The sequence below is a fragment of the Abramis brama genome (genome assembly GCF_963993115.1).
Source record: "Abramis brama genome assembly, chromosome: 17".
In the NCBI taxonomy this organism is placed as follows: domain Eukaryota; kingdom Metazoa; phylum Chordata; class Actinopteri; order Cypriniformes; family Leuciscidae; genus Abramis; species Abramis brama.
Window position 1 is genome coordinate 22231932 of NC_139979.1, and position 21336 is coordinate 22253267.

At 35.7% G+C, this 21336-nt stretch overlaps 1 protein-coding gene across 1 annotated transcript in view; it reads right to left on the bottom strand.

Moving 5' to 3' along the window:
- Positions 1-21336, bottom strand: part of fhod3b (formin homology 2 domain containing 3b) — a 196649-nt gene that overhangs the window by 175133 nt on the left and 180 nt on the right. Inside the window, exons 1-2 of the mRNA XM_084088335.1 lie at positions 21189-21336; positions 6841-6947 (exon numbers count right to left, since the gene is read on the bottom strand). The exon at positions 21189-21336 is cut by the window's right edge and continues 180 nt beyond it. Coding sequence (XP_083944461.1) covers positions 6841-6947; positions 21189-21336 — 255 coding nt within the window. The remainder of the gene's footprint in view (positions 1-6840; positions 6948-21188) is intronic.

The window sequence follows — 21336 nt, forward strand, 5'->3', positions numbered from 1 at the left end:
GTCATCCCAGCACACACAGACATCAACAATTCTGTACAACTGGATAGATACAAACAAAATATGCTCTATTCTCAAAAATTGAAAATGTAAAAAGTGTAGCTGCTGCCTGAAAATAAGTTTGGTGAAAGGAAAATAAAGTGTTAGCAGTTATTAAGCAGACAGTTTCCAAAGACTCTGACAGGTAGTTTTAAATGTAGTTGCAAAATTATTTCAGTAGAATGACTAGAAGTGGTACCATAAGTTTTGATCTACAGTCAAGCCCACTGCATGTTTTAGACCAATTTGAAATTAATTACTCATGTTTAAAAATTGTGTTAAACTCTAAGAAGAAATATATCCTTATTACACCTCAAAGAAAGTATTTTATCGGAACAGTTTGTCCAACTACCAAGATTATCACTAGCTGCGTTTCCATTACCCTTCAAATTGCGCAAATTGAAAATATGCCCAATGGAAGCACGTCAATGTCGCAAAAACTCCCATGTATTTCAAAAAAGTTTTTACGCTCGCATGAGGTGTTTTTTCAAGCAATTTGAAAAAGGAATATTTCGCAAAACTGCCATGGAAATAGTTTTTTGCATTTACAGGTCACCTGGCGTATGTGAAAGTCAAATATTCTTTAAAGAAGGCATGGTATGTTTGGACAGAAGAAAAGACTTATGGGAATACTGGATTCTAAACAACATCGAAATGCCACAATTTATCAAGACCTTGAAGCAGATGGAAGGGAGAAACACCCAGAAACACCTCATTCGTGGCTGCTCCCAAGTATAAGGGGCTTTCCTTGCCATTAATGCTTGGATAACATGCCTGGTGGCTGTGATATACAGTACAAAAACCTTATCCGTTGGTTTGTTTTGGTTTGTTTTTGTTGGTTTGCAAATATCCGTTGCCATGATTTTTGGAATGACTTATCACGAGAGGAATAAATTAAGTTTTTAGTTGCATAACATCTGTTAATGGAAACGCCATCCTTTCGCAATAGTTTATTATCAACATTTATAAAATATCGCAAAATTTTTGCGCAAATCTGTAATGGAAATCAGGCTACTGGATCATCTAATTCACCCACCTCCCAAATGACCTCCACTTCAATCCCTTGCAGCCTCATTTCCATTTGTAACTAATTAAATACTGTATGTCTATCCTGACTAAAGTCTCTGGCAGAGAGAGCAAGTGAGGAGTACTGTAGATTCAGGACCCTGCTCTGGCAAATGAATGAACAAACCTAACCTCTGCAGGTTAATCATCACAACTCCTGAACAGACCATCATAACAAATGCTTGTCTGTAGGGAAAGTTGAAGTTTAAAGCAGTTTCAGACCTCTGAGTTGAACTAGCACATTGCTCTACTCTTTATTTACTCCCAAACGTCTTATAAACCCTGATCCCGGCCCCATGCAGTCTCTCCTGGGTCTGTGGAGTTTTAACATGCGGACTCTAACCAACTTTATTTGACTGTTCACTACCAGCCTATTTATGGAATATCACACTATGAAGTCCCATAAAAACACAAAGGGAGAGAAAAATTGAGAGGAAGAAAATTACAGAGAGAAGACCCATTGTCGACAGGTAGCGTTTCCCTCCTTGCCTTGCATACTTGGACCCTGTTCAAAAACAACCAGTTGCCTATAGTGCAATTAACAGCAGACTATACAGGGCCTCCTGGAACCGATATGACTCAGCAAATAAGCTAGAAATTAAGGTTTCCGAGCACCTAGTGCCTTTAAGGACGAGCACTTCTCAGTGCAAGAATGAAGCACTTATGTATTTCTCAAGACAAAAGGACAAAGTTCACAAAAAATAAAGGATTTGACATAATTTCCTTGCTCTTGTGTCATTCTTTCTTAAATGGAAATCAAAATGGGAAAATTTGAAGACCTTTTTCCATGCTCTTTTCTATGAAATTACAATTAATGACTAAAATTTCTAAAAGGACACAAAAAGCACCATGGAAGTATCATGTGATCCGTACGTCAATGAAAATCTTGGCATACCTGTATGACCTAGAACTCTTGAGAGTTCATAACAGAAGTAGCAATATCAAGTTTCTGAATGAATCATTATCAGACCTTTACAATTAATCAGTTAATGACAAATCAGTTGTTCACAAAACTAAAGATTTTAGAAAAAAGATTTTAGAAAATCAGTTTTTGTTAAATGTAATGGTAAATATTCTTTACAAAAAAAAGTAAAAATTACAGATTACTTTTATAGATAAAGTTTAGTTTAGATAAATATTTCTTTTAGTTGATATTCTTCCAGGTCAATTACAAGTTTTAACAAAATGTTACTAGAAAACGCTAAATAATCATTGTGACATATACCAGAGATGAATTTGCAACAAGGTTCAAAGCAACACAGAAAACCCTGGAAACCTGTTTGGAAACAATTATTTCTGCAGTTCCATTTCGGGCCACTAGTGGAATTACACATTACAATGTGTTTTTATATTTTATTCATATACTGTAAACTGTATGTGTAGCTGGAAGCATCCTAAATATGTAAAAAGCTGCTGAAGGATTATCACTAGGGATGCAGTAATATGAACATTTTGGACGATACCGATAACCGATAATTCTTTGTATCTGAAAGCCGATAACCGATATATTGGCCGATAAATCTAAATCCAATTTTTTAGATCATTTTTGAGAGTCTGATTACAAAAACAAGTCTCACCATTAAAATCCATGACCCAAGCACACAATTATAATGATGTTCTCATTATAATTTTATGTAGCTTATATGACAGATTTGCATGTTGCACCTAACTGTTTTTTCTTTTTTTGAAGTGATTTCAATCTTATTTCAAGCAATTCAAAACCATCATGGGGAACAGAGTGCGTATCTGAAGTGTCTCAGATAACATTAAAAATTAACATGTATCGGCCGATACCGATAATGGTGCATCCCCAATGATCACCTGCCAATCTATTTATAAGGTTCTCAAAAGACCGGGATCATAGAAACACATACACGGCACCTCAGTGTTTCCACACTTTCGACCTCACTTCCTCTGCCTGCCATTTACTCCAGCAATAAGGGAAAAATCCAGTGGTCCAGCTGAGCAGCCTCCTACCCCTCTATCCATATAATCCGCACAAATATTTGAAGCGTTCCCATTAAAAGGAACTAGGCGTTTCTCCAGGGCCAGAGGCTAACCGAGCCCGACGAAAGCTCCTCCGGCACATCGGCCAGGAAAAAAAATGAGTTCAAGAAAAATATAAGTGGGCAGAGAAAGCAAGAGAGGGAGACAGAGAGAATAGGCGAGGTATTCACATATAAAGAAGCGAGATTTCAGACATATTTATTCATTGATGTCAACAGTTATTTTAGGAGGAAAAGAGTTCAGAGTTTTGAGCCGTCTGATTTAAATATTTTACAAAAAATAAATATTTATTTATTTAAAATAAATTATAAAAAAAAAAACGTATATCTGTTTTTAATGAAATAATATATATTTTTAAATATATTGAAAAAACAATATTACTCATTTTTGTGGTGCGGCCAATAAAATTTTTGGCAAGACAAGTAAAAATCTGACTGGGCCACAAAACAGTTGAGCCCTGGTGTGAGAAAATTTTGTTGGTGGTTTGCCAGAAGAGGGTCCGCACTAACAGCGAATGGGATTAAATCCGGGGCCCTGTTTCAGACTCTGACAGCTTTTTCTGCATGAGGTGGTGTGGTAATGATTAGGACGGTTAAGCCACTATGAAACAGAGATATCCACCTTACAAAATTAGGCGTTAGAGGATCATTCCTCAGTCAGAGACCAAAGTGACTTCATATGACTGAGGCACCTGTGGAATGCAACTTGTAATCTGTATCCATTTCTGATTGTCCCTTTGGAATCCCATCACAGGCCTCCAGGTTCAACATTGAGAAAGAAATCTTCAAGGACATGGATTAGCAACGAGAATAAGTCGCATGCAAAATCACATTTTTATATGTTGACGTTATTTAACAATGTGCATCAAAGCAATGGAGTAAATGTTGCAGTTGTTAGAACAGTTAATCTCAGTTTGAAAAGAACTGAAAGCCAAAAGAAGGGGAAAATGAATACTTGTGAATTAAGAAAAGCCTGATAATTCATCCCAGGCCTAATGTAAACAGTAAGAAGATACAGTAGCAACAATGAAGAAGCAACAAAGGAACCTCAAATTATTCCTCTAGGCAATTAGCCTACTTTTTTTCAGTTTTCAGCAATTGATGAAATGTAGGTCAGAGACATCACATGAAGCAAGATAGAAAAACCACAAAAGAGGGAAGGAGGAGGAGATTGGGTTTGGTTTAATCACGTACTTCGGCCAAGGTTTTTAGACCCCGTAATAAAGCACAACTTCAGTAAATGGAGGGGGCTGTGAACTCCAGCCCATCCAGGCCATAAAAGCCCACTGTGCTGAATTACCCTGTTATTAACAGTAATGTAGTCCTCCATTCCTGCTTTCCACAGCCCACTCAGACACTCTGCATGGGTCTAATAATGCACACCCTTGATAGCCTCTTGGGAGGGGGGAGGGGGGGTCCTGAACACAGACAGAAGAGAGAAACAGCATGCCAGTTGGCACTACCATTCATCTCTCAGAGACCAAAAGAAGTGGCCCTTCAGCCTCTCACTCTTCCAATAGACATCCATTCACTTACTGTCTTTAACTATATTTTGAATTTGAGACCAATCCAGTGGAAATGAAATGCCGCTAGACCTGCCTCCAAATTTACACAAATACATCCCCTAAATATTTGTGGCCTTGTCAACAGCCTCAAATACCAAAATCTAGCCTTCAATCACTGGCATTTGGCAGTTTCTGTAGCCTATGTCGACTCGGTGGCTAGAAAAGATAGCAGTGTCATCTAATAAAACTGTGAGTCAAAAGCTACTCATTGAGGTAAAAAAAAAACTTGTTTGTTTTATTTGGTATGTTTACATGGGTTTGCACTAGTATCAGATTCATCTGACATGAGAGTTCAGGACACCGTTAGCATTCATTTATGGAAGCTTGTTTTTGCATCGGATTAAAAAATAAAATGGTAATGGTGGGATAAAGTTAAAAAAGTCAAAATTACAAGAAAGAAATAAAGTCACACTGCAAGTTATAAAGTGAGATAATCACATTGTGTTATATAAAATTGCTATTATGATAAGTAAAGTCAATTGTGAGAAATAAAACTAGCATTGCGAGATATAGTCACAATTACAAGACAGTCACAACTGTGACGCACAAAGCCACAATGCAAGAGATAAAGTTGCAAATTAATTGTGAGATACAAAAACTGACATTAAGCGATTCAAATAACAATTGTGAGATATAAGCTGAATTATGAGATATAAAACTAGCATTGTGAGATATAGTCATAATTATGTGGAAAAATCCACAATTATGAGATATAAATCCACATTGTGAGTGATAAAGTCATAGTTATGAGAAACAGTCGCAGTTTTAAAATATACGTAAAGTCACATTGTGAGAGATAAAGTTGCAATTATGAGAAATAGTGGCTTGTGAGATATAAAAGTAACATTGTGTGATACCATGTCACAAATACAAGAAATAAAGTGGTGGAAACAGGCTTCCATACTAATGCCATGGATTTAAAACTGCAAGCTAAAAAGATTCTAGGGGATAAATAGTCTTTAAACCATGATTAATTTCAAAAGAAGCATCTACTCTTGGACTTTGCTCAACCCAAGACAATTAACTCTGAATCTTGCCAGCTTTCTTAAAACCGGAGGCTGACATCATCTGTGCCCTTGCCAACCAGTCAGGTATTTTGAGGGCTCGCTGAATAAAGGCCTGTCACAGAACGACTGTGGTATGTGCTCAAGACAAAAGAACACGTGCTGTGAGATTTTAAGGTCTTTCTGATAGCTTTAGACAGAATGTTTTATGGAATGCACATGACTAGATTGTGCTTATAGTTGTCTCCAATTTAACAAAATGTGAAATAACCTATTAAAAGACAATAATACAAAAAATTAAGGGGATGTGAATAACTCCATCCATTGGTTGTGAATAACTCCATCCAAAAACTCTCTCAAGGTAAATAAAGGGACACCAGGAGACATTATTGCTCAAACTGATGAACAATATCATTGAAATCTGGACTACTCCTAATACAATACACTTAAACTGTATAAGACAGCAAAAAAGAAAACAGGATCATGGATCATCATCAGACACTTCAGTATTAGAAGTGATTCAGAGATTCAGACTAACAAAGTGATTGTCAGTATACAGCTAACATTTATTTGATGTCTAATATTAAACTCATATATGAAAACACACAAATGCTTTAAGTGTGAGTAGCTTGTTTTTGACAATTCGGAAATCAGAACACGGGGTAAATATTTAAAGGAATACTTAGCCAAAAATAAAAAATCTGTAATTATTTATTCACCCTCATGTCATTCCATACCAGTATGCTGTTATTTTTCCCATGGAAAATAAAGCAAGAAACTTAATGCAGCCCTTAAGCTCCAAAATTACATCAAAACACCACAGGCTGAAATTTAAGCCATTGTTAACTGACAAGTCTATTTAATTATATTCCTAAGTGTCAAGCCTAAATGTGGGGTATGGGATCAAATTTGGGCCAAACATATTTGGTTCAATGACAAAACAGAGTTCCTAGGATAAAGAAAACACAAAATACTATTTAAAAATTTTAGAATTTAAAACACATATGCCAAATTTTAGAAATGTACTCTTTGTATTCATGTTGGTTACATATGTTTTTTTTTAAAACTGAAGAAAATATAATTTTTTTGTTCCACAGAGGAAAGTCATACAGATTTGTAAATAATGACAAAAAAACGTTTCTTTTTTCGTTGTTGCATGCTTACCCTCCATCCTCCTGAAAGCCTTCAAGTTCATCTCTCTGCTCGGCCAAGGTGGATTCCAGGTCCAGATAACTGCCATTATGAGATAACTGTAAAGCACAGTCATCGAGCTGAGAGAGAAACAAAATGAAAAAGACAGTTTAAAAAGAAATATTCATATGCAACAAGTATCAAAGTTCATAAAATATATAACTATGAGGAAACAACATTACACCCAAGTGCAATCATAAATACATATTTAAGTAAACAATCAGTAATATTGATGCATTTGATATGCATGACATCAGGCTGATATAATGCTAAACCATGACATGTCAGCTATGTGCATCACAGGAATGCACCAGAATTATTATTCATAACATCACACAGATTCATAAACTGTGACTAACCACATTCAAGCAGTCATGATTCATATTTCAACTCAATATCAACTCTTTGACACAGATACTGTTAAACACTAGGTGCCATTAAAGCTTAAAGTCATTATGCTGTCATGTTTCTAATCTACCTTTATTAATGGGCACGTTTTGTCAGAACGTTATTTCAAAACGTGTCACATTCATTTTAACATCTAAACTGAGGAATCCAAAGAACTTGTCATAACTATAGCACACTCTTATTTCAAGGCATTCAGGCCAGCTGATTTATAGAAGTGCTGTGAGAAGCCCATCCACACCATTTGGAGATATGCAGCAGTGTTCAGAGATCTGCTCCGTTGGAGGCCTGTCTGTTTGTTGACACTCAATTACAGCCCAGCGATGGGATTTGAAACCTCCCAGGGGGCTGTTGCTGGGCAGCAGCGTGAACTGTCAATCAACGTGTGAGCCCGGGTCACCCGCGACTCTAAACATGCTAATTACACGCACTGTTCCCAGTTGACTCCCCCCAGCCCCAGATCAGGCCTTTAAGCCCCAGTCTGGCTTACTGAGCCACTTCCAGCCCCAGGGAGAGGTAAGAATATCCTTCATGCATTGGCACCAAGTGGAGTTTACTTTTGCCAGCACGTCTATAATACCAAAGGGGTCTTTGTTGAAAGTCTCTGTCCCCACATGTAAGATCTTTGGAATCATACTAGTTTTGATTTGCATCACTATATGAAAACACATGCTTGGACTGTGGACAACTGATTTAGCTAAAATTACCATAAATGTGCAAGAGCCTAAATGTGGGGTATGGGATACAATTTGGGCCAATGACAAAATAGACTATCTACGATAAAGAAAACACAAAGTTGAATTAAAAACAAATAGCCAAGTTCTAAGAATATACTCTTTGTATTCACATTGGTTTTATATGGTTTAGAAAAACGTATAACACTTTCATATGGTTTTGAAAAACTTTTATACCATTTTCAAGAAAGTTTACGTTTAATGTCTCATGCGTTGTGTAAACATTGAATAAAATCATTAATGTAAAAAAAGGTTTTTAAAGATTTTTAAGTTTTTATTTTATTAGGTAACACTTTAGTTTAGGGTCCAGTTCTTTGTATTAACTAGTTGCTTATTAGCATGCATATTAATAGGATATTGGCTGTTTATTTGTACTTATAAAGCACATATTATATATTCCTTATTCTGCATGATCATATTCTACATCCCTTAATCCTACCCAATACCTAAACTTAACAACTACCTTGCAAACTATTAATAAGCAGTAATTAGGAGATTTTTGAGGCAAAAGTCATAGTTAATAGTTAGTTAATAGCAAGAATTGGACCCTAATCTAAAGTGTGACCATGCATTAATATCATTACTTATTGGAGTCGCACCACATGACATTGCCTTGTCATTTAAAAGTCAAAAGATATGACTATTTTGGAGACTTGCTGAGCTTGACTTGAAGTCATGAGGGTCATTTCCTGTTTTTTCTGCATGTTGGTTGCACCACATGACTTTGCAGACAACGTTTATTTTTTTTCAAATATAATGTTTTCTTTTCAAGAATTTCTTCTTCAGTATGACCAATAGAGTTCTATGGAAGCTTGTTTCCGCCAAAGAATAAAAAATAAAAAAGGTAATTGCGACCTTTTATCTCCCAATTTTGACTTTTATTCTCACAATTGCGTGATATAAAGTCGCAATTGTGAGTTAAAATCAGAATTGCGTGATATAAAGTCGCAATTTTGTGTTGTAAAGTCAGAATTGCGTGATTTAAAGTTGCAAATGTGTGTTGTAAAGTCAGAATTGCGTGATATAAAGTCACAATAGCATGTTGTTAAGTCAGAATTGTAAGATATAAACTCGCGATTGCGAGAAATAAACTCACAATTCTGACTTTTTTTCTCAGAATTGCATGTTTATATCTTGCAATTCTGACTTTATAACACGCAATTGGGAGATATAAAGTCAGAATTGCATAATATAAAGTTGCAATTGTCTGTTATAAAGTCAGAATTGTGAGATATAAACTAACGCAATTGCATGTTATAAAGTCATTTGTAAACCTGACTTTATAACACGCAATTGCGTAACATAACGTAACATTCTCATTTTCCACTAGATATTTTCCTCTACATCTCATCAGCAATTTCGATTTTGTCTGTCAGCCATCGCAATGGACGATGGCATCGTCTATCGGCCCAACCCTAGCGGAAACAAGCTTCCGTAGAGTTCAGTGACATTTTTACCTTCCAAAAAATATCACAATGTATTTTAATTCGAAAATTAAAAACAAGTTCATTATAGAGGAGGTGTATTCAAATGACTATGCATGAATTGTATTTTAAATGTATTTTTGAATAAATTAATAAATCTGCACAAATAAAAAATTTAGCATCTTATCATTGACCCATTTATATTATACCTGCAACCTCTGTCTCTGTTTCTCTGTTTCCGACAGACTTTCAAGCAGATTGCAATTGGCCCGGTAACAGGATTACCGCTCTTCTCCACCTCCCAACACCTTTGACTGCATGTGTGCTGCGAATTACACACCAGTCAACACCATTAGGTGTGGCAGCTAGAAACCTTAAGCCTCTTTTACACAGAGATTTCAGAAAAGTTGTTCCGGTAACTGTTCTGGTATATTAGGATTTGTTCATTCACACTGTCAGAGCTTTCTTGAATTCTGAGCTTGCGAATTTGACCAGATTTAAATAGCTAACTATCGAAGGAGGAGAAAGTCTGTATACAAAAGGGGGGAAGCGAAGATGACAATGGCTGCGAACTGATTTGCTGAAAAATGTTTCAGTTGTTCTAGGATGGACTCGATATACACAATATTCAAAACATCCGACTTGTGAATCAAATAGTATAACCATAAAAAATCTGATTTAAATCAGATTTAAAAAATTAAAAATCTAAGTAAAAAAAAATAATATAATAAAAAATAAATTTAAAAAAAATTGTTTTTACATGAATTACAAAGTTTTTACATGATGTCTGGCCAATTTTTTCCCATTGCAGTTTTAAAAAGATTTTGACCAATGTTGAACATTACGCTTTCCTTCCCATGTGACTATTAGGGATGTGTCCATATTTTTTAACTGACTGTTTATTGCGTTGTCTAAATGGCTTGTCCACTAATTGTCTTAAGAAAGCTCTGTATAATAAGGCTAATTTCAGGTTAAACTGAACCTGATCGGACGTGTTTCTTAGAGGCGTTTACATAAGATGTGTTCTTGGCGAAGCAAAACAAAATGGAACATAGTGTTCAAGGTGCGTTTTTAACCTGACAACACTCATGGCGGGAAGCTCAAAAAACACCAGACGATGTGATGCAATCACCAAAATGGTCTTAATCTTAATGCGTATGGCTTTAGAGACAGTGCTTTTTTTTTTTTTAGAAATTTAAGGGCACTAGTTTTCCAAAAATGCTTTATCATGCAAACTGTCTAATGGCCAATTCACACCAATTACAATATGCTGCTAAAAGTATCAAAACTATAAATATACATATGGGAAAATAGACATGATTGCTTACTGTCTAGTCAATTTCTGGACGCAGATTTGTCAGTAAAATTAATAAAACCAGGGACAAAATCTGTCCTGTTCCAGGTTGTCCCTTCTTGACAACAGCCCCGGTTGGACCATCATGACCAATTTGTGAACATGGGATACACTGTAAAAGACTATTTTCCTAAGTTGTAAACAAAACATTACCTTATGTGTCCTAACCTTGATTGGTTTTCAGATTATCCATTAACAGGCTCTGTCATTAAATTCCCAGCCACAAATTACAGTAATTTAATTAAAAGTGGAGAAAAGAGTGAACGGAACAGAGACAGAACGAGTGAGGATGCTACTGTAACTGGTAAAGGCATTAAGGGTTGAAAAGCTTTGATCCCATGGCCACTCTATTCATTTCAGAGAGCTGGTGGTGCCCAAATATCATGTCATGTTGGAGAAAAGACACACAACATGTGGTCAACCATGGCAACGATAACTACACTGCCTCATCTTTCTACCTCAAGGGTCTACATTTCCTAAACCCATGAAAGGAAGCCCAAATTTTCTTCTGACAACAAGCTCAGTGAGGCATGATATAGGACAGGGGACTAGAAGGAAAAGGATGAGGGCTGTTACAAATAGAGAGAGTTTAATTTAACATGTCCTTAAGATAGAAAGTGCTACACAAGATTACAGCCTAGATCTGAAGCTCACAGGAAATCCAGACACACAATCCAAAGTCAGACTATATTTAGGGCACATAGACCTGGTAGAGGCATGTCTGGTAGAGGTACAGGTGGGGAGTGATAAGATGTGAAAGTAATCATGACAAAAAAAAGAAAAGAAAAACATGGACGTTCCACTCATTCTCGTTCCATTTACCAGTTTTAAAGCCATTTACAGCAGGGCAAGAGGGCATAAAGTAGAAAATGACAAAACTCTCCTGATATTATACAATGAAAAAAACAAGCCTCAAAAATTACCAAATTCTTTTTCTCGAAGGTTACACCACATGACAAATTATTGAATTAAAATTGTTGATGAAGAACTTGAAGAACGTGAAGAACATTTCTAAGAACTGTATGAAAAACCACGGTAAGTTTGTCAAGGCAAGTTGGGAAGAAAAAAAAAACAGAAGAGTAGTTAACAGAAGAGATATCACAGGTTTATCACTTATCTTAAAGGGTTAGTTCATCCAAAAAATAAAAAAAATTGTCATCATTTACTCACCCTCAAGTTATTTCAAACCTGAATTAATTTCTTTCTTCTGCTGAACACAAAAGAAGATATTTTGAAGAATTTTGATAACCAAACAGTTGATGGGCCCCATTAACTTCCATAATATGGAAAAGAAAAAGAAAAACTATGGAAGTTAATGGGGCCCATCAACTGTTTGGTTACCAACATTCTTCAAAATATCCCTCTAGATGTTCTTTTATAGAAGAGGCCAGGAATTCCAGGAACGTAGAGAGATAGTTTATCCAAAAATGAAAATTCTGTCATCTTTTACTCATCCTTAAGTCGTTCCAAACCTATGATTTTTTCGATATTTTACTAAGTCTCTGAGTTTTTTGTCCAAACAATGAAAGTCAATGGGGTCCAATGTTGTCTGGATCTCAACATTCTGCAAAATGTTGTCTTTTGGTTTGGAACAACAAGAGGGTGAGTAAATTAATTTTCATTTCTGAGAAAACTATCTCATTCTATTCTTCCTAAAGTAACAAGAACTTATCCTGAATCATCTCATAACTTCAGACTCTGTTAGCTTAAAATAACTCCGATTTAGATCCAAGACTAAACTCTTCATTTTAAAACATTGCAAACATTAAAGTGCCTGATACCGCTGGATATAAATCCTCAGGCAAACATTATATATAGCCCATTATGTTGTTATAAGACCCTTAGGTTAGAACCTTAAACTAAAGTGTTGCACTTCGTTCTCGAGCCAGAACTCCCTTGTCTTGGCTCGAGAGTTGTAATGTATTTACATCTTTAAGAGGCAGAAAGTAGATTGCTTCCTAAGAACTTGGCAGGGTAATTGAGCAGGGGGAAAAAAACATTTTTGGTTCATTTTTTCCTCCTTTTCGTGGTCTCCAGATGTGCTCCATCTTTCTCAGTTTGACCCAGATATTTCATTGCAAGAGACCCATTGCAGGTACTTCAGATTAGTCACCCGGCCGGGAGCGAGTCAGGGACACTGATAACCATCAGACGGATGCGGCCTCCAGCGTGCTCGAGTTCCATGCGTTTTCATGTCAGCTGTACCGTGGATCAATCAGACTAAAGCTAACAGCATTCCTCTCTGCCGCTGAGCTGACTGCCAGGTTCTTTGCATTACTGTCAACAGACAGTAAGAAGGTGAGGGCCAGCTTTAACCGTAATGTGCTGGTGTTTCTTGGGAAACAGTCACCCTTCAATGGTCTTCGTCATCATGTCAGCTCTATAATCTCACTCTCTCTGCGCCCTTCGCCAAGTGTTTCATAAGGCTCACAGTGATGGTGTGAGATTCGCCAGCCTTTCTTCAAAATGACATCAGCCCCTTAATAGGGCGCTGACTCTATCTGTAAACTCATTTTCACTCATTTACAACTCTTGTGACTGGAACACACAGTCTAATGACAAGACAATAAGAAATAATGTACCGATTCAAGTAAAACACAAGTAAAAAAAAAAAAGATGGAAGTTATTAATATTTAGTTTTTAGTTTTTTTTTTATAACCGAAATTCACAGTTAAAGCTAAAATCCTAGTCACAGAGCTGTGAGTGGCCGAAAAAAATAAGTATTTAACTTTTATTAATTTGATTTAATATTTATAAAAGTATATTTCTATTGTTAAATGGATACTATTTGCATTCACATTTCAGTTGGATCTCATCATTTCTATAAAAAATATTTTTGCATAGCTTTTTTTATTTTTAATGTATGTGATGTATGATGTATGTGATGTATGTGTAACTGAAACTTTATCTAAAGTAGATAATCTTCTATCTGATTTAGAAGATAAATATTATTTACTATACTACATTTTTTTTCAAATGTTAAGTTTTTTTAATGTTTGCTTAAATGTTTACTTGATTAAGAAATGTTATTACATTTTGTTTTTAAATGTATACTATTTACGTTTTATTTACAAAATATTTTTTAAAAGTTTAATATATATGTGTGTGTGTGTATATAGGCTATATATATATATATATATATATATATATATATATATATATATATATATATATATATATCATACTTTGTTCTGTTTTTTTTTATCTGCAAATTTAGCTAGCTTAACCAAGTTGACACACATAAAATGCACCCAAATGGGTAACACTTTATAATAACTATATCTATAATGCATAGTGTATAATGCATATATCTATAATGCATAATGTTAGTATAATAGTGTTTAATAATTGTATTTTCAAACTTTATTGATGATTATTTATTATTTCTAAATGAAGTATTGCATTATTTACAAACCAGTTATTTAGGAGTTGTCAGTGGTTCATAAGATCACGAACGTGTAAGTAAATGATTAATAAACTATTTAAATGTACATTCATACATATTATTCAGACATATAGTAATAGTTACTTAGTGTGTTTATAAATGCAATGCTTTATTAACATGTATTTCTACTGTAATTCCTGGTTAATTCAGGTAGTTATAAAGCATTTAGTAGTGGTCAGTTAACTATTTTTGTGAGCTCATCTAAAGTGAGGACTATTTATGCCTTGTAAAGCATTTACAAAGGAGATTTAAAGGCTTGGTTATCTTCTAAACAGAAAAAGGAAACAAACACAACCCAGTGGTACAGAACATAGACATATTTAAGATGTATGAATGTACATTTAAATAGTTTATTAATCATTAACTTTCTAAGTGATCTTATGAACCACTGACAACTCCTAAATAACTGGTTTGTAAATTTGTAAATGATAAAATGATCATTAATAAAGAATGAAAATACAATTATTAAACACATTATAGATATGCTTATAAATCAAGAATAAAGCATTTATAGCTGTATTTATAAACTGCGTATTAATGTCTGTTAATGCTTTATAAATGATGAATTAACTGTTTATTAATGCTTAGCTAATGATTAATAGCGTGCAGTTATTATAAAGTGTTACCCATAAATAAAAAAAATTATAAAAAGATAACGCTTACCCAATTGAGCAAGCGACTGTTCCGTCATGTGAATCACGCTTGGAATGTATTCAGGAAAACTGGGTCATTTTTTTACATTAAGGTGACTGTCAAAAATGGCCCAATTTAACTGAACTCACCCTAATGATACATGAATATACAAAATATACAGGTATGGTTAAACAAACAAGCTCCAGATTAAACAGTAGTGCAAAGGATTAAAGCAGGAGCAAAGGCTGCAGTTCTGGGAGAGCAGCTAATCTGAGCGCAGAGCTCCTGGATTAACAACAGTATAACTGACGGTTCCCCACCCAGCCACTGACCCTGTGACCCTGTGGTCATGAGGACGGAAAGCCGGGCCTGGCCTTCCTCTTCCAACCACAGAATACAGCACTGGCAAGCGAGTACAGATCTGGGGATGTCCTAAAAATAAGAGTTCACTGGGAACTAGCATCGCTTTCCAAATCCACACACAGAATTTCATCCTCAATTTCATCTCCGAGCTCAGTTTTAGCCAGTGTAGGAAGGGAATAAACTTTTCTCATTCAGACTTTTTCAGTCGCTGCAGTCACCCTGACTGAACTCCTCAGGTCATGGCGAATAAAATATAAAACAACATCCTCCTAACTGCAATGTAGCATATTAACCAAGCTGCTTTTATTAAATCTGTGAACTGTGAAACCGACAGCGGCCTGCGTGTTCCAGAAAGTCTGGTTCTACATCAAAGGCATAATTAAATGAAATAACAATGTGCAGCGGCTAAATGAATCACTCGTTGACATGCTTCGGCCACTTGATGTGTGTTAGCAATAAGTATTTTTGTGTTTGTTTCCATTTTAAAATTATAACAGTGTCTGTGGCTGCCTTCTAAATACGCAGCGGCAAATTAGCAAACATGTTAAGAAGGGTTTGTCACACGTATGTGGACCACAACAGCAATCATTCGTGTTTCAGAGGCGTGCGAAGACAACGAGAAACGTGGAGCTTTTTTTTTTGCAGACTCCGCCGAAAAAATACAGAGGAAAAGTCGCTGGCCTGCAAAAACCTCAACTCTGCATAACAATGTGTAAGGCTAATCCAGAGTTCAGCCGCAGATGTGAAGGGCTAGCCTATATTTTACAGCATTTAGCATAACTTCTCATTACCAGACTCTGTAATTTCGGCAAAATTCATGCGCAGACAGAAAAGGCTTCCCGAAAAAAAAGTAACTCAGTGAAGACCCGCGCGGATCCATCAAGCGTAGTGAGAGATGTGCGTGTGCAAGTGTATGTCTGTGCGTGTGTATGTGAGAGAGATAAAACAGAAAGTGAGAAAAGTCTATTTACTGTTTAAATAATCTGGCTTTTAAAAGTACCTTAAATTATGATCTTAAAAGCAAAGAGAATTTTCATATTTCAGAGTAAAATAGGATATTCAATGAGAAAAAAAAAATGATTTTATCAGTCAAGAATTGATTTGATCATGAAATGTAGGCTTTAAACACCAAAATAATGCCTTAGTAGCTGTATTAAGCTGTTGGTTAACATTATCCAATAGCCCGCCCAGCCTAAGTGACATCAGCAAAAAGTCAAAGTCGTTTCAGATGAAAAACAAGTTCCTTTTGGAATAATGTGCAGTGATAAATTGTTCGCAATAAGTGCAAGAATGTGCTCTATATTACTTTATCAGTTGGAGTACAAATGGAGTACGTCCTAAAAGGACTAATCAATCTGGAAACAAGATAACTAAACATCTGAAAATACATTATATCCATTAAGCTCAGAAGGAATCACAAACCATATCACTATAATTTGGTTGGCACACTAACACAACATTTCGCCTGTTTTGCACTGCACATACCTTGGGGGCAAAAAAAAAAGAAATCTACACCACAAAGTGACTCCAACTATTCAAAATCAACAACAATGTCACACCATATGGTACATGTTTATCACTGCATCCTGGATAAACAATTTATAATGCTGCTAAAAACATGTCTGTATATCTTACATATAAATATTATAATTAGTCTTCATTTTATTCAAGTATGAAGACAAATATATTGCCAGGCATTTTATAACCAAGTTCTAAATTCTTCATGGAATTGTTTGATAACTAAAACACTCTACCAATGCACATTTTTATTAACAACATACGTTACGACAGCCTTGTATGACACCCTGGACACGTAACAAAACATGTCACTCTGTTACTCTTTGCTGTAAATAAAAATAACAATCAAGACAAAGATGGACTGTGTTCAACTGAACGAATCCAACTGGCTCATTTGCGGGCTGATGTTAAATAGCAGGCCAGCACATCACATCTCCCTCCCCCTCCCCCCCCCCTCCTCTCTCTCTCTCTCTCTCTCTCTCTCTCTGACTCTCTCTGTCTCTGACTCTCTCTGTCTCACTGGCTCTACTTCACTGATGCTTTATTTGATCTCTGTGGTTCCTTATACTGACTGCTTAATTGTAGTAAATCTGGGAAAACAAACTGTTTCTTCAATAAGAGTTTAAATCATATCTCATGTTAAGCTGCCAACACTTTTAAAGTGAAAATTGTGTGGAGGGTAGGGATGTGGAGGTTCCCTATTAGCACTGGGTTTAAATCCAAAATATTGCCAAATAGGCACTTTTACATTTCGCTTTGAAACCAAATCTTCCGCCATCGTCTCGTCAGTCAGCTGGCCTCACTTTTGTCACGTGATAAATTACTAAATGCTGCGGTGAGCAAGTGATGTAATCGGTGTGCGGCTGAACATAGTGTAAAACCGGTAACACAGACTATCGCAGCAAACCTAAGTGGAGGGAAGTTGAAAAATTTGCTGGCCTGGGACCTTCTGATGCACCAGAGAAATCCCCTTAGGATTCATCCTTTGCTGGATAGAAGCAACTTAGAAATAATAATAAAGGAAACACCCAGATATACATGTATGAATCATAACTACATTGATCTTACTTTGGAAAAATTTGGACCAGAGTTTGCATTTTAATTACAATACTGTTGCTGTCTTAGATTCTTGTTATATTAGTGCATTGTGGACTGGCATCCCCAACAGCCATGTCATAGCCTACATATATGAAATATATGGCAAACACCTGAAACCAACATAACAGTAGACTACACAGCACTGGGCACTGAAAAAATGGTGCTCACTTTTACATTCAAAGTTCCAATGGATGCCATTTACTGGAAAAAGAATCCTTCAGATCTGGTGCCTTCAGAAGTGAACCGGATCTTACACGATTGGGCATGTTTTGTTTCAAAATACAGGTATGAACTCCAATTTTAATTATGCATGTTTAGATCTGTCCTTCTGACACAAATTATGAAAATATGATTGCTAAATCTTTATCAACATGAACACATCATGTTCAAACTGATAATTACATTATTTATTTATTTGGAGAGCGAGACCTAATAATGGACATTGTAAAATACAATATGGTCAGTGTCTGAATTGCACACATATGTGGTCAAGACAAGAAGTCATGGTCACATGAGGGCAAAATCCAATAGTTAAGAGTGTAGCGATATATAATAATATTAATAATAATAATACATTACATTTATATAGCGGTTTTCTCTGCGCTCAAAGCGCTTTACATAGAAGGGGGATCTCCTCAACCACCACCAATGTGGTGAAGCACAATATCAAGCACAGGTCAATTTCAAAATCAAGGAACTTTCTGTTAGGTCACCACAGCAAATCCACATGACCAACTGGAACATGTTGCAAAATCTGCCTGGAGAAATCTTTCCCTCATTCGCAAAGTTCTGGATCGTGTGGATTCCTATTGAAATTACTAGATTTTGCCCGTGAAAATGTGCCGAACAATGTTATTTCGGTAAATGTGGAAGAACCTTTCTCTCTGGGACATTGGGAAAACACCGGGGGGGTTTCACAGTGATGCCTTAAAAGAACCATTTTGGGTTCCCCAGAAGCTTTCAGTAAACAGTTCTTAAAATAACCAACCATCTTTTCTTAGTGTGAAGAACATATCAATAATCTAAAGAACCTTTTTTTACTAAGAACTTTCTGTGCAATGGAAAGGTTCCATGGATGTTAAAGATTCTTCATGGAACCATAACTTTTATTTTTAAGAGTGTATTTGAATTTTAACATACTAGGCTATAACAAGATATTCTGTTGAGTATTCATCCCTTAATAGAATAATCAAATAATAAAATTTTTGGACTACAATGTCAACAGTTAAAGACATGTTTCACAGGAAATATGTCTAAGAAGACATTAGGTACAGTAATTAGGGTCATCAGAAAGTATGAAACAGAACAAAATTCTAATTGTAAAACAAAAGTCAAATAACTAATGAGCATCTGGACTTGTTTATCCATCTGTTGAAAATGTTTCACCATTTAACCAAGTGGCTTAAGGGACCGTCTTAATGATGGGGATTGAGTGTGAGTCGCAGAAATACTTCCAGGCATGTTTGTTTTAGAAAGGTTAGTACTTCACAATCACAGAAATGGTCCACTCATAATGAAGCAGCCTAGATGCTCTAAATGTTCCACTGATGACTGGTAGTGGGTGAGTCACATTAACTTGTATCTGGTGAATGTTCGCAAGCCAACAAATGGCAACACAGAGTTGACATTCACCTTTTTGGAAACTACAGTCTAACTCGGAATACACAAGAGAACAGTAATGTTCCTATACAAACAACAATAGAACAAGCTACACCGAACAGGAAGGTTCGGCCCCTCGGAGGACCCTTTTTATCTGACAGTGCCAATGACAGCTGAAGATTCCAGAGTATATGGACATGGCATGATCAAGCATTCAGTGCACCCAAGTATGGCCCTCAGCTGCTGTGCATTCCTCTAAGACCACAATAACAGCACTCCTAAAACCTGCTTAAGGGATAACACTGTTTATGTGGTGGAAATGAACCAAGTTTAAGACAACAATTATATCTTATACAGTTGGAGAAGAACCTTGATTGTTTTGGGTCATGCGTGTAATGAAGGAGAGCTGGGTAATTTAGAGGTGAGGTTTATTACAGGCTGTGAGAAGAGACAGAATGTGAATATCCACGATATCAACACCAGCTACCTGTCGTTCCTATAATGACATCAGCAAACTGATTACTCATGATTGCAAATAAACAATGCAGCCAGCTATAATAGTTTTGTTATTGAATGTATCTAAATAGAACAGCATAACTAACTATTCCAGCATGAAACGATGTGCTTTAGAAGCACTGATAATAACAAACAACCCCCTGGGTGCACAGGACACCACCTTGGTGCAGTGCGGACCAAGACGCACTGAAGTATCCTGACATCATATCACTTCTCCCAAACAGTGCCTTGGCACAGCACAAATAATATGGCAAGTCATTTTAACATTAAATATTTGACTCTAACTAGTATCTATTTTATATTACTACTACATATTTTTAATTACACTGAAAAAAAACAAAAACATGGAAACATAAATTAACTAAATTAATATTTATTCAAGTCAAAATTATTATTTAGCATCAATGAATCAACAAAAATACATCAATTTATACCAACAAAAAAAGAGCTGTTTAAAGTAACAATTGCAGGTTTCAATTTTTTACAGTGTAGTTAACCCAACAGTGACTAGTATCTGATTAAATTAGTCATTAGAACATCTCGTCACTATTACAGTAGTGACATGTAACTGTCCTTTAGTTTTGATAACAATTTGTTATTTTAATCTGTGGTTTAAATATCAACTATTCAATTCAGACTTCAAATACCAGTTTTACTAACTATTCACTAAGTACTAGCATTGTATTACTGTTACTAGTGTGCAGTCCAAGTACCGTACTTGTTGAATAGACTTGTACTTATTTATTAACACTAATAACTTAGTATCTGTTTATTAGATCACTTGTATTGCTACTAGTAACATTTCTTATCTAACTAGTTACAATTGTTGTTTACAAATTAATACACAGAATAGCCACTTAATAATTGCAATATACCAGTTTACTACAATACTAATTGGTATATGTATTGTCTAATAAATAGATACTAATATATAGTTGCATGTAAAGAATGAATAAGTACTAGTAGGCTATCTAATGAACAATTAACATAATAGTCACTATTAAAGTATTTTCTATTAATTAAAGAAAGAACTAGTAGCATAAATATAGAAGCTGCTAGTTCTAAGTTTTGGGGAATAAATGTTATATAGGCTTGCCATATAACTGCATGATGCCCTGCAGAATTACTGCAATAACATTAGTGCACTGCATCAAAAATAGGTAGAAACACCTCTAATAAAAAGTCATGTAAATAGAATGAATAAAACGATGTTTGCTTTAGGGGTGTCATACCTTGTGTGGTGCTTTCAGAAGTCTGTGAACTCCAGCGATCTGATTGATGAGCGGAATATCCTCTCTGAATGTGAAATGTGGGGGTCTGGTCGGCTCCGGAAAATTTGTGCTATTAAATGGATCAGTATCATCTAAGAACTGCACCCTG